General features: G+C 34.2%; 2 protein-coding genes across 7 annotated transcripts in view; both read right to left on the minus strand.

Moving 5' to 3' along the window:
* Positions 1–353: 353 nt before the first annotated feature.
* Positions 354–2,340, minus strand: LOC145324088 (uncharacterized). Its single transcript, XM_080166713.1, has 2 exons — positions 1,366–2,340; positions 354–833 (listed from the first exon to the last, which is right to left on the minus strand). Exons 1-2 carry the CDS (start codon positions 1,976–1,978, stop codon positions 619–621), a joined length of 828 nt encoding a protein of 275 aa, XP_080022839.1. The 5' UTR covers positions 1,979–2,340; the 3' UTR covers positions 354–618.
* Positions 2,341–6,924: 4,584 nt separating this feature from the next.
* The window catches only part of Myo10A (unconventional myosin 10A), a 113,803-nt gene continuing 106,614 nt past the window's right edge, over positions 6,925–14,113 (minus strand). For all 6 annotated transcript variants that reach the window (XM_080167378.1, XM_080167377.1, XM_080167374.1 and 3 more), the window contains 6 exons: positions 11,796–11,890; positions 10,067–10,181; positions 9,272–9,463; positions 8,522–8,692; positions 7,915–8,062; positions 6,925–7,511 (listed from right to left, as the gene is read on the minus strand). In XM_080167378.1, coding sequence (XP_080023504.1) covers positions 7,429–7,511; positions 7,915–8,062; positions 8,522–8,692; positions 9,272–9,463; positions 10,067–10,181; positions 11,796–11,890 — 804 coding nt within the window. In that variant the 3' untranslated portion in view covers positions 6,925–7,428. The remainder of the gene's footprint in view (positions 7,512–7,914; positions 8,063–8,521; positions 8,693–9,271; positions 9,464–10,066; positions 10,182–11,795; positions 11,891–14,113) is intronic.

Here is a 14,113-nt window from a genome sequence, read left to right on the forward strand (position 1 = left end):
CATCCACCTGATATACCATACAAAATTAGATGTGCACGCCACCATTCCCAGACTGATACGTTCCTCCATCCGTTTGAGGCCTCGGAGCGTCCCATGTACCACCCAACACTGAAAAACAAGATAATAATAAAAATGGTAACTTATGTGTGTTAGTTACCCTACCAATCTTTGAGTATCATAGTTATTGAATAAAATTATAAGTAATACATTGATACCACAAAGGAAATGTTAACAACGAATAATTAATAATAATATTAATAAAATTACAGAAGGATTAATGTTTAAAACTTGAAGACTGAAAATTAAGTTATCAGAGATACATTTATATTTCTAAAATGGTAGTGTCATTGGAAACCACCATGGCAGCCACCGAACGTTAAGACTGCCTAGGACAAACAAAGTGTATTCATACCAAAAATATGCTTCTGCTAGGTAATCACATACTGGGTGCCAAAAACGTGTTGCGCTTAGGTAAAACCAAATAAGCCACAACCTAGTTACATTTAAAAGCTTCCAAGTGAATAGCAACATAATATTAATTTTGGCAAATATATAACGATTTTTCTTTGCATTTGTCACTCGTAATGTGTCCTTTCCAAATAATGGATTAGAAATATACTATCCTTCATTTTTGTTTTGCCACACTGGCAGTTGACTTCTTGGCTTCAGCGCGTGTTTGAGTCTGGCATTTCTTGGCGGCTGCTGCTGGTACCGGTATTGCGTAGACCCCGGTACTGGTCTCCTCACTGTTAAGCGGGTCAGCAGCCTCGTGGAAGCTTCCATCCTCATCCTCGGGATCCTCGTGGTTGTCCTCCCTCTGCCTAACCGACGCCCTGTAAATATCTGTGACATTAATATTAAGGCTCTTGATATAAGAATCGCGGTTGACGGCGTCTAAGGTCTCAAAAATAATCGCCTTAGCTGTTAGCAAGCTGCTAACTCTGGGGAGAGGCGTGACCAGCCCCTCTAAAGTTGATGAAAAGGGATTAGTCACCTTGACCCAGCCTGTTTTTAAACCCTTGGGTTTAAAACTTACGCCAACTGAAGTTGCTTTGCATTTCGCCGCTAACCCAGACAAATGCAAAAAGGACATGCATTGTCTATTTGTCTGTGCCAGGTCATGAGACACTCTCAGCCTTTTCTTTGGATCATACTTAACAGCGCTTGAAGTTTTCCAGAGGCTTTTGTTTGCTGCTTTCGCTATCAAGGATTCTACATGTGAACGTTTGTTCAACATAAAATCATACAAAATACGCCTCAAAAAAAAGCGAAAAATAAACGGCGTGATGCCCGTTTTTCTCGCCGCTTACGGGTGTCCGCGCTCAATTACACTGTGATAATCTGTAGGATACGACTTAGAATCACCTGTAGAGATAACCTTGTCGAGCACGGGCTGTATCAGCTGGGTGTAGACGCCTTCCGCATCCATCTGCTTGTCCATCCAGGGGGACTGCCACTCATAGACCCTGATGCTCCACTCCCGGGAACGCTGTTCCCGGGAGACTCCTGTAATTAGATGATGGTAAGTTAAAAATTCATCACAGCGGTTTTTTTTCGTCGTGAGATCCTTAAGCATTTTAATCTCTGTCTCTGCAGCTGTAAGTCTTAGATTTTGCGCTTTGTCCGTTTTTAATTCAGGGTTGGTTAATTTCTCTCTGATGTCCTGTATTTGAGACTCATATGTATCCCTTATCCCCTCAATGCATGAGCTTAGTGTGTCGATACGATCATTAATCTGTCTAGATTGTTTTTCAACAGTAATGCTAACCTGTTTGCTGAAAAGTTTCTCCATCTGCCTCCATGCGGCGGGATTTAGGTCGACTCCCTTGCTGTTACTATTCTCGATCTCCGTTTCGATTTCTATTTCACTATCAGTATAATTGTCGATAGAATTTGAAGCAACAGAATTAACAGATTTTGAAACGTTCGACTCGGTGGTTTGGCTAAGAATGGGCTTCGCGCCCTTTCCGCCTGTCATGGCTCAACACGCTTTAGAGAGGGGAGGTAGAAAAGGGATACCTGATACCAGTAAGAAAAGGGGTAGAAATGTTTCCAACCAATGAGGTGTTCTTATTGCCGGCTTCTTCTCCAGTCAGCCAATCACGTGTTACTACGCGATACTATCAGCCAATCACAGCCCGTTACGTCAATACTAGTTTATTATGTATGAGTGTCCGCGGGTGTGTGTGTGTATGAGCAATGTATACCCCCTCACTCACTAGTGGTAGTGGGGGAGAGGGGGGTAGTTAAAACTTGTACTCAAAGTGGAAGGGTACAATAGACTTCAACTCTCCATAGAGAGAGAGATGTGTATTGCTCGGCCGAAGGAAACTAACTAATTAATTAATTAACTAATTAATTAATTAACTAACAGCCTTATAGCCATTTTGGTCTTTCAAATGTTCCAATTTTAATTCAGGCTACCTGGATTCTATTCTATACTTTATCTTCTTTGAATTAACATCATCTTTTTGTTTAGACTTCTAGTAAATATTTAATCTCTTTGTTCAATATTGAAAGCTGTCACTATATAATTATACTAGGGGCTACGCCCCAGAGGCCTCTAGTGACATTTTAAATGCTTTTGTTTGTTAAAGTATCTACGATAATTCTTTATGTCTCTCAGATATTATGATGCTCTGGATTCTCTAGATTCTGAGTCCAATGTCCCCTCCCTCCCTGGCGTGTGAGGCTGTGTAAATTGTAACATAAATACTTTTGTTGATGACAGGAGTAATACAATAACTCTACAATTTATATTTACTCCTCATTTCAACAGAACAGAGACATGAATTATTAATATAATTTCCTCGTGTACAGCTGTTAATATCTTAACCCTTAACGGTTAGGGGGGGGGGGGGGGAAATGGGCCCTACAATTATTTTGTGTTGTGTAGAAGATAAAGGGATATAACTACGTAATTTTTTTTAGATGCAACACATAACTGAGACTTTTAATATCTCCACCCTGGCGGGCAGAAAATGCCAGCAAACCTGGCAGGGTCACCCAGGTAAAGAACAAAAATATATTTTACTTAACCCTGCGGGGCTATCCAGTATCCAAATAAACCAAGCTGACCTAAAATAACAAAGAAAGAAACGATAAAATATACTCCCCCCCCCCCTAATTTTCTTTTTATTTTAATATACGGGAAGGGAGGTTTCCGTGCTTGTTTATATACTGTCTTATAATTTACTAGCGAATACGCCCCTAGATGCTTCTAGGGGCTTTTTTTGTAGGGGGGGGGGGGGAGTAGAGGGTTGAATTCCATACCCCATTTTTTTTTATAGTTTTTGAAAGAAAAAGAAAAAAATGGTGATGGGGGTTTTCTAGGGGTAATTTATATTGGGAGGGTGTTGGTACCCACCCCCGTAATGGTTATAAACCTTCTCAGGACCCATGAGAAGCTACATAGTAAAGAAGAACCAAATCGGTTCAGCGGTTAGCAAGATTATTCGTTACAAATAGACAGACATCCACAGATCCTTTTACTTTATTATAAGGATTATAAGGATATCCCTTTCCTTGTTCATTTCATAACTGTAACGTTTAGATTTTATATTTCTCTATAACTCTTTTTTTACGATATGTACTTTTTTATATTTTCTAACATTTCTATTTATTTCTAAACATTTACGAATATGTGACCTTACCGAGAAAAAGGCCTTATTGTTAATTAATGTTGAGCTTACAAACATAACTATAGATAAGGAAAGTAATCCTATTATATAAAGAAGAATGTTTTTTTTTTGTCTGAAGCTTAAGATCTCAATAAGTACTGAACCGATTAGGATCTCTATTTTAGGTAAGTTTCCTGTACGTCGTGTAAAGGTTTGAGGTTATTTTATTTATGAATTTAAGCTATTTTTCTATACCCTCTATGTCCCTTCGAATACAGAGCCCCTAGATGCTAGGGGCGTAGCCGCTAGTAATAAAAAATTTAACATCATAGTTGTTTTGGGTTTTTCTCAGATTGATTTATGTTTTATTTCAGCTTTGTTTTTTGTTAACGTTATCATCCTAGTTTTTTTCTTTGAGAATAGTTATTTATAGCATCGTATTATAGACAGCTTTAATTCCGCGGATATTAAAATAAAAAATTATAAGATTACAAACAGTTTTGTTTGACCCGAGGGGCCAAAGGCTAGGGCTTACAAAACTGGTTCTATTTTTATTTTATTATTCGTGGAAAATTGTTTGTAAAAGGATACGAAACATGATTTTTCAGCATGGCCAGAAATGGTTCTAATGCAGCGGATATCAATCGGTTTCGAAGCCATACTACATGTAGAATACATTCGAGAATCCAGAATGCACTAAAAAAGTTGTATGTGTATATAAAGAGATGTAATATCGAGATATGATTTATCATTTTTTAATGGGAAAAGGCAATAGTAATATTTCCCCAAGTGCCCAGGGATATAGGGGTATGACAATGGATGTATTATAACTTGGATGTTGCACTAGATATTCCTGTACTCAGATAAAGTGTTGCTCGCAGCTGGCTAAAATAAAAATACACCCCTACTGGATGAACAAACTGATCAATAAATGAGTTCCATATTAGCTAGCTAAATTTACGTCAAATTTCCACTATCAATAAATCCATGCATTTGGGAATATGACATTAGAAATAGAGTTGAACTTTTGATAAACTCAGCTTCTTTAAGGAACTAAAATCTATTTTTAATTGTGTAAAAAACGAAGTGTTGCTCTAGACCTTTTCCCAAATTGACAAGAAAACTATCCCTAGCTCCCTGGCCTGTAATGCTAAACATGAATAATAAGTGCTGAATGATAGACTAGTTCATTAATCAATAATATAATATATATTTTTACACATATATTTTTTATGATAAAATTATTCATATAGGTTTCTTATTTATGACTTTTGTTTGTATATTAACAGGGCGAGGATAATAGACTATAGATATGCTGGTACCCAAAGCTTTATTAACACGTTCTAGCATTCGTTGGCTTAAAAACTTTGGGTACTTTTATATAAAAAATAGTAGTGTCTAAACGTCTCAACCAATAATTCCAACTTTCAGAAGGGATTATTTTTTACCGATTGTTTTATCCCTTATTCATGCATATTACATTTCATTATCATAATTTTCTTAATTGTTTAATAAATCTATTATCTTTTTCTAATGGGTTTTGTTACAAAAAATAAAATAGGTGAGAATTTTTAAGTTGTCAAAAGCAAAGATTTTTACTCAGTTAGGACGTGTCCTTAAGTCATACTATGATTGCCTCATTGAACTTCAACTTGAACTCAAATATAGCAAGAGGTTTCCTGTAAAAAAAAAAGAAACAATATTAAAATTACATTTTCAGCAGGCTATGTTTTGGAAAGAAGTAATTTTATGTATTAAATAAAAAGATAATCAATTGCATCGTATTATAGAAAGTTTTCCGCCGATATTAATATGAAATATTAAAAGATTGATTCCAGTTTAGTGGTCCTAAGAGGCCAGATGACTGGGCCAACAAACGAAAAATTAAATCTTTGATTTTTATATTTATTATTATTTGTGGATAATTCTCTATGATATCATACTATACATGATTTTTTATTATGGCTCAGAACAGTCTTATCCCTTAAGATCCCTGAATAATTATGCATAAATTTTTTTTATCATTAACTCATTAGCAATGGTAGATTTTATCTCTATCAGACTAATGACTCCATAGCCTCAGGGATTTAAAGGGATAAGACAATGGCCGATAAATTTATTTACATCTTTACTGATGATGCACAAAATTACCCCTTTAGTAGATAATTATCAGTAATTGAAACATTTGGACACTTTACTTAATGAACCAACCTATTAAAATTCAATAAAAGTCCCCAGAGTTGGACTTTGGGGACTAATGACTCTCTCCCCTCAGGGATATAAAGGGATAAGACGATGGTAGATAAATTGATGTACATCCCCAATGATGATGCACAAAATTACCCCTTTGGTAGATTGTTATCAGTGATTGTTAGCCAACGAATTATAAAACTTTGGGGACTAAAGACTCTCTATCCTCAGGGATCTAAAGTGATAAGACGATGGCCGATAAATTTATGTACATCCATACTGATGATACACAAAATTACCCCTTTTAAGGATGATTATTAGTGGTTGAAACGTGTGGACACTATAACCTAATGAACCAAAGAATTTAAATTAAATAATAGTACCCAATTCAACGAATAAGAAAACGTTATTCTAAATACTTTGGGAACTAGTGTAATACACAGCCCGATATCCCCTACTTCCCTGCTCTCTACCCTAATACATAATGTGATGTTAAAAAAGCATTTCTATTTCTGAATAAGAAGTAGGTTATCATAGCATGCTTTTTGTAAAAAATAAATGTATATTGTATACTACATATTACATAAAGTGCATATTTTTTTGTTGCACTGCAGACTTCGCCCCTATCAACGCCCACTACATTTACTTAGCCTTGAAAAAAGTATATTTTCTTGCAATCCCATTGCCCAATAGCCTTCCATGGACCATTGATAAAATATAGAGTTACATGATCTTTTGGTACAGACAGACACACAGACAGATATACTGTTAAAAAGTTGTGAGCTTAAAAATTACTGAGCAAATATGTATGGTAGGTAGATTTTTACTGAAATAACAGATTGATCCCGAAAGATCCCCTGTCATTTATTGATCAATTCGTTTATCCAGTAGGAGGAGAGGGAATGAAGTAAAGCGAGATAAATCGTTATTTCAGCCCGCTACAAGGTTTACTTTATAAGAGTACATGCTAATATAGTTTAAGTGTATAATGGAAAAGTTCAGATCTAGATTAAATAGCAGCGAAGTAAATCCTATTTCCATCATAGCGCTATGTACAGACTGACGGACAGACAAAGTTAACTATAGAGTAGCTTCGCTCCTAAAAACTAAAGCATATATTTTAAGCATTTATTTCATATCTAAACTAAAAATTTGTACACTGTCTAAGTTGAGCAATAAGAAAACAAACAAAAATTAACTAACAACAAAAATACTGAAATTACTATATTTAGTTAGATACACAAATAGATCACTGTGTAGTCCATTCCAGTATCTTACTAATATTGGTTACAAATGCAATGCTAAAAAGTTTTTTTTTAATATAGCACCTAAGTATAGGTTTCAAATGTCCATAAAATAAAACAAATTTTTACAACATGTAAATTTTACCTAGATTAGAAAATTTAAAAAAGCTAGCTAAAACCAACTTATTTTAATACCATAACCGAAATATTTTTATAAACAAAAAATTGTCTCTAAAATAAATCTAGGTTTAAACATAACAATATGGTCAAAATTAATACAAAAAATAAAAAAAAATTATGTACAAAAAAATGCTAAACTGGTTTTAAACATAATTAGACAAGGTACACCCTGGCGGCCACAGGTTGGAGCCCCCCTAGGGCTTTTCTGGAGATCTTGACATAGACCTGGAGACAGGTATGGAGCTGCTATCCAGGGTCATACCTCGGGTCTTTTGGTCTGAAATAAAATTATTTGAAAACAAGGTTAATTTAGAATAGCGTGTTTTTCTTAAAGTGTCTGTCGAGCACTAAGAAACCCCCCTTTCTTTTTCAATAGATTTAATTGATTAAATTATATTAGGGTTGGGGTAAGTTTTCCACTGGCTACAAAACTTTATATAGTCCTATAAAAAAATGACGTCATATAGTGCAAATGACCAATGATAGGCCGATACACAGACTAAATAACTAATGACAGGCCAGTATACAGTTTAATTGACCAAATGTAGACCAGTATGACGTCACTTATTATAGGCACTATAAAAAACTTCACAAAACTTACGATACTGGCGAAATTTGAAGTCAAATGTCCCCTCCCTCCCTAAATTCCACTGATACAATATATAACTGAAATAAATTACCTATTGTGATGTACTGTTTGATAAGCCTGGCGATCTCAACCGCCTGGTCTGTCTGTATCCTGGTGATACGCTGCTGCATCAAGTTACCACACTTCATGTCCAGGAACAGGGCCCCATCCTCAGTTTCCATCTTACGGGTAGAGATTACCTACACAAAAAAAAAAAAAAAATAATGTCTAATTTTAAAAACTTGGGAATATTAAAAGCATTAAATTTAGGGATCTAAAGGTAGAAGACAATGGCTGATATATTGATGTACATCCCCGATGATCATACACAAAATTACCCTTCTCTAGATTGCAATTAGTGGTTGAAACGTTTGGACACTCAGCTAAATGACCCAACCAATCAAAACTTTGGGAACTAGTATAATAAATAGCACAAAGTCCCCTCCCTTACAGCTCTAAATTATTCTCTTAATGATTTTTTCAGCACTTCAAATTAAGATAGATCTACAATTACTGCATAGAAGATTAGAAAATACAGACGTGGGGAAAATAGATTTTGAAGACCAATGTTTTGTAGGTCCTTTGGGCAATACATTAAAAAAAAATTATTGGTGGAAATCTAAATGATTTTATCCAAAAAGGTTAAAAAATATACACACCTCAGTAAACGGATAATGAATGATGGTCTCATGCGTGATAAGATCCAGGAAGTGGACGCCATGCTTGTTGAGGGCCAGGATGTGTTCACTCTCCTCCCCGGGGTCATTCTCCCGCCTCACTGAGAAGAAGCAGGAACCAAACAGCTGCCACTGGGACAGAATCTCCAGCACCTATAGTAAAGAATGGATGTAGGTAGAATATACGTGGTTATTATGACAAGGAAAAAATATTCGTCAATTTAAGTTGCTAACATGGACATCGCTTTTTGTTCGTTTATACGATAGATATGGAGGGATAATGTAGGGGTGAAAGATGGGAGTGATCGTTATTTTAGCCAGCTACAACTTTCACTTTATTAGAGTACACGCTTCAATTAATAATAAATCCATTTACAAAAGTAACCAGGTGTCTTTTTAGTGTGTGTTAAGCAAATGATATTGCAAACTGATGGACCATATTGTTCTCATTGTCAATGAAGCTTCCCATAGGTCTAGCGAAAGTTATTATATATTATTTTAAGTAACCTACTTAAATGAAGCGCTGCACTGCACTGTAAGACTGACGAACAGACAAACTATTATTTCTGGTATTTAAATATGGTTTAATATAAAGGCTTTTACATCAACTTTATTAGAATTCTTAAGACACGCAGTATTTTTTTTCAGTATGGCTAAGAACATGTTCTAATCCAGCGGATATTAATCGGTTTCAAAGCCATACTGAAAAATAATATGAAAAAAATTCTTTACCTTTGCTTTAGCTCCGCTGCTGCTTAACTCCTCGACCTCAGCCCAGCTGCTCTGGACCATGTTGACCCACTGCGGCGGCTTGATGTCGCGCGCCGACAGGGCAGGCTTGGGCAGCAGGTACTTGGTCTCTTTCAGGGTCGGCTTGTGGTCCATGTCAGCGGCTTTGTGCAACAGTGCTGCCACCTTCGCAACCTGAAATTAAATAAAAATATAGTAGTTTTGCAGTTAAAAAAACCTTCCCTGTTTTACACTACAGATATATGACCCACAATATTTGTAAAGCCTACTCATTTGTCGTCATAGATTGGTCAGTTTGTTCATCCAGTAGGAGGTTAGGGGATGGAGCAAGGGAGGAATCGTTATATTAGCACGCTATAAGTTTAACCTAGAGTTCATGATTATCTTGTAAAAGATCCAAAAAATGATAAATCCACTGGCAAATGTGCCATAATAAGTCACCCTAATTCATGACTATCTCACATGAATGAGGAGCATAGTCGAAGGAAATAATGATTAAAGTTGCCTTATAGGTAGAATCATAACTTCCCACAAATTACCCTTCTTACAACCTAAGGGTATTTCAGAGAAGGTTGCGTTCTTATAATCAGGAAAATTTTAACAAGATTTGTGAACCATATGCTTAGTAGTGAGGGGTTTTAGCTCGTTTTTTTTGCAATTAGATTGAAGTGCTCTAATCCAGGAAGGGAGGGGACATTCGGATGTTTATTACAATTATAATCTAATCGTCGGTTCATTAAATTAAATGTCCATAAGGTTCTACCACTAATATTTTACCTGGTAAACAGTATCCTGGTCAATCTGTTCTCCAGGCATGACCAGCAGTAATCCTTCCAGGTAGTCTGGAGCAATCTGGTTAAACACCACCTCTATGTACAGCTTATTGTCCAATCTAAAAATAGTCAAGTTAAAATCAAATTGAAATCAATTTCTACAATCATAAACACAATAAAACTGCGCTTAGATTATGTTATTGATATGTTTTATGGTATTAAGTGAAGATTTATTGTATAAGCCTTGCATTTACTGTACTATTCTTTTTATTCAATTTTGTGAGCTTGTAGTTTCTTAAAAAATAATTATCCATCTATTAAAACATAAAATTAGTTTTATTGAAAAAAGACGTGACATACATTTGAAAACAATTTGGCGTTTTCTCTTAAAGTGTCTTGCTAAGCATAGAACCTCCACCCCTCTTATATTTATTAATAAATTGAAATAAGGTGGGGAGGGGGTGGAGTTATTTTTTTTATATCAGAATAGGTTCTTTCAAATACTATACTGCCTCGCAGGTTTAAGGTAACCGAAGATATAGGCCCCACAGGGTTAGAGCCAACTAAAGGGCATAGGGGTTCAATGCTTCTAAACCACACTGAGAAAACACTAACAATTTTGATAGATTTTATTCTTTTTTTTGTCTGTTTGGAACTGTTATGTTTTGAGAGTGGTTTTAGAAAGGTGTGCCAGCCATGTCGCATAATTATTCATTCTGCTAATATTACAATAACAAAATCTTAAATTTTTGTGTGAACGGTATAGAAATTGAATAGTCAAGGATCTAAAGGGATCAGACAAAGGCCAATAAATTGATGTACTATATCCCCAATGATAATACATACAGTTATCCCTCTTGTATATAAATTACAATTAGTAGTTGAAATATTAGACACTAGATTTATAAGTCCCCAAAGAGTTAAGCCAATGCATAAGAAAACATTATTATAAACTTTGGGGACAAGTGTCCCCTCCCTCCTTGCAAAATATCTGCTACGCTTTTAAGACTTAATTTCATGTTAGATGAATCTATAACCATGGTTTAAGAACAATAGAACAAGTATTTCTGCGGACGGCATGGCACACCTTCTGAGAATCTGTAAATTGAAATTGTTTGTGACATAGAAAAATATGTAGTTCGTTCTTTTCTTATTTTTCTTAACATGATGGATGATAACAATATATTTGTTGCTAAAGTACATAAAATAAACTATTATAACCTTTTCGATATCCATAAACTATTTTTTTCCAACTTTCCTAAGAGATTTTTAATAAACCCTTTTCGTTATCTTAATTTTTTTTGGGTAGGGTATATTAAGTATCATCCATAATTTTTAATTATATTACAATTATAAGCTTGTTCTATTACTCTATAAATGTAATACAATTTTAGCTAAATTTTCAGTCTGATTGTTTTGCATCTTTGTATTATAATGAGTTATTTGAATGTTTTATTTTCGACAGAAAACATTCATGTCAACTACATAACTCCAGGTTCTGCAGGATTATAGACAGCTCTCCGCGGATGTAAAATAAAAAGTACAAGATAAAAACTGTTTTGTTAGCACCGAGGGGCCGAATGAACGGTCTAACAAAACTGGTATTAATCTTATGATTTTTATTTTAATATTGGTAGAAAATTTCTGCAATACATGATTTTTCAGTATGGCAGAGAACTGGTTCTTATCCAGCGGATATTAAGCCATACTGAAAATATTGATATAAATCTCACCTGAGCGGATAGTGCCATACAGATCTACAGAATATGAGATAGAAGACAGCGCCCTGCTTCACCAAGTCCGTGGTCACATCCAGGATATACTGATCCTGAAATTTTATTCATATGTCAGTGATTTATGTAAAAGAATCAGGAATCTAAATGGATAAGACAATGGCCGATAAATTGATGTACAGTACTTCCCCAATGATGATACAAAAAATACATCTTCTGTAGATTATAATTAGTAGTAGAACGTTTGATCACTCAACTTAATGAACCAACCAATCAAAATGTACTAAAGTCCAAAAAGTTGTTAATCCAGCGAGGAAACGTAGTTATAAGCTTTAGGGACAAGTGTAATAAAATGCAAATTGTCCCCTCTATCTATGAAAAGAATTGGGGGGGGGGGGAGGGGTTAACTATCATGGGATGGGGACTCTGTGTCGACTTTAAACACAGCCAAGTCACTACAAAAGAGCAGAAAACATTTTTCTAGCAGACAAAAAAGGTCCACACCACTGAAACCGGACAGTTGTCTGAGTCATATTTATTAAAAATTAATTGTAGAAAAGTTTAGACACTGCAATTTTTAAATCAGCAAAGGTGTTAAGTCAACGAATAAGAACATATAAATAAAAAAAAAATTAAGTACCAGTATAATTCAACATTCCAATATCTTCTCCCTCAATAATGTTTTGAGACTTTAGTTCAGGTTTTTGGTGTGTCAGTTATTATCTCACTGACTACTAATTAGTTTTATTTTAACATGCATTGCTACTTTTTTAATTGCTATAAAAAATCTAAAAATACGAATAACTAATTGAAAAAGTGTATGAGATAAAAATAACAATAAAAGATAATAAAAATATTTTTGTTATTATTATTTATTATTTTCTCTAGAGTGTTAGACTGCATCTAATATAATTTATCGCAGCTACTGTATACTATGGACGTACGTCTTATTCAATTAAATACATTATTTACTAAGTATATTTGTGATAACTTTTATTTAATAGATTCTTCCAATTTTTAACATTTACAAAACAGCCTGCTTTATTGCTTCAAGATTCATGTCAGATCTATATAGGAAAAGAATGTCTATAAATGAGCTCAAGTTTTCCAATGAATAAATGTTTAAAACTCATAGTGCTCCAATAACCCATAATAAACTCTCATTGGCCAGAACGATGAGACCCGATTATTTTACTAATATATATTAAATATTTACTTCTTTCTTTTAGATAGTAATGGCGGGAGAGGAAAATTGATTTATTGAGAAATAGATATGTACTCATAGAAAACTAGCCAATAGTGAAATAGCTATATCGAGCCAACTGTAGTATATATAATAGCAATGTTTTATTGACAATATGAGCAATTTTTAAAAAAATATTCCCTACACCAATAGGCATCCAGTACATAATTCAGTATAAAATTTGTTTTTAAACTCAGGGAGGGAGGGGACATTGTGCTTTTTATTACACTAGTTCCCAAAGTTTTATTATAACGTTATCTTATTCGTTGGCTTAACAAATTTGGCGACTTTTATGAAATTTTGATTTGTGTATTATTATTAGGGATATACAAATCTTTATCCCTTTAGATCCTCGCATAAAATAAATTTTGCTTAGTTACTCTTGTAAGTTGTCATCCTTGTTTTTTTATCTAATAATACTGCAACAAAAAGCAAATATGAAACAATAGAAAATCTTTCCGAGATTAGTATGTGCTATGTTTAATAAAAATAAGACAAGCTTGATTGTTGGGTTTAGCCTTCATGTTTTTTGTATTCTTTTATAGACTTTAGTCATGAAGGGAGGGGACATTGGGATGTTTATTATTACACTAGTCCCCAAAGTATTATTATAACGTTTTCTTGTTCATTGGAATAAAAAACTTAGGTTTCTTGAAAGCCATACTGGAATAATTACTAACAAAAACTAATGTGGGAGAGAGGTTACAATTAATCATCCATTGTCCTATGCATATAATCCTACTATATTCTAAATACAATTATCACTTTAAGGGTCATTACTTTGTGATTATTTATGAACCAAATAAACAAATTATTTCCTTTTTTCATAAGAAGATCATTAAGTTATGAGGATCATTGTTTTACTAGATAGTATTTTATATAGAGGCTATATATCTAGTAGATATTTTTTTTTAAATAGGTCACCGAGTACAATTTTATAGGCAAAAATCCTTAAAACCAGATCCTAAAAATGTAAGTATGTCCTTAAAGAATGTTCTAAAATTATGCAATTTAACATACATTTTTGTTCATACTTCATTTTGTCACAGTTTTCTTTTATCCTTCTGTCTTATTT

The sequence above is a fragment of the Acartia tonsa genome, chromosome 7, assembly GCF_053477335.1.
Source record: "Acartia tonsa isolate MP-2025a chromosome 7, ASM5347733v1, whole genome shotgun sequence".
Classification (NCBI taxonomy): Eukaryota; Metazoa; Arthropoda; class Copepoda; order Calanoida; family Acartiidae; genus Acartia; species Acartia tonsa.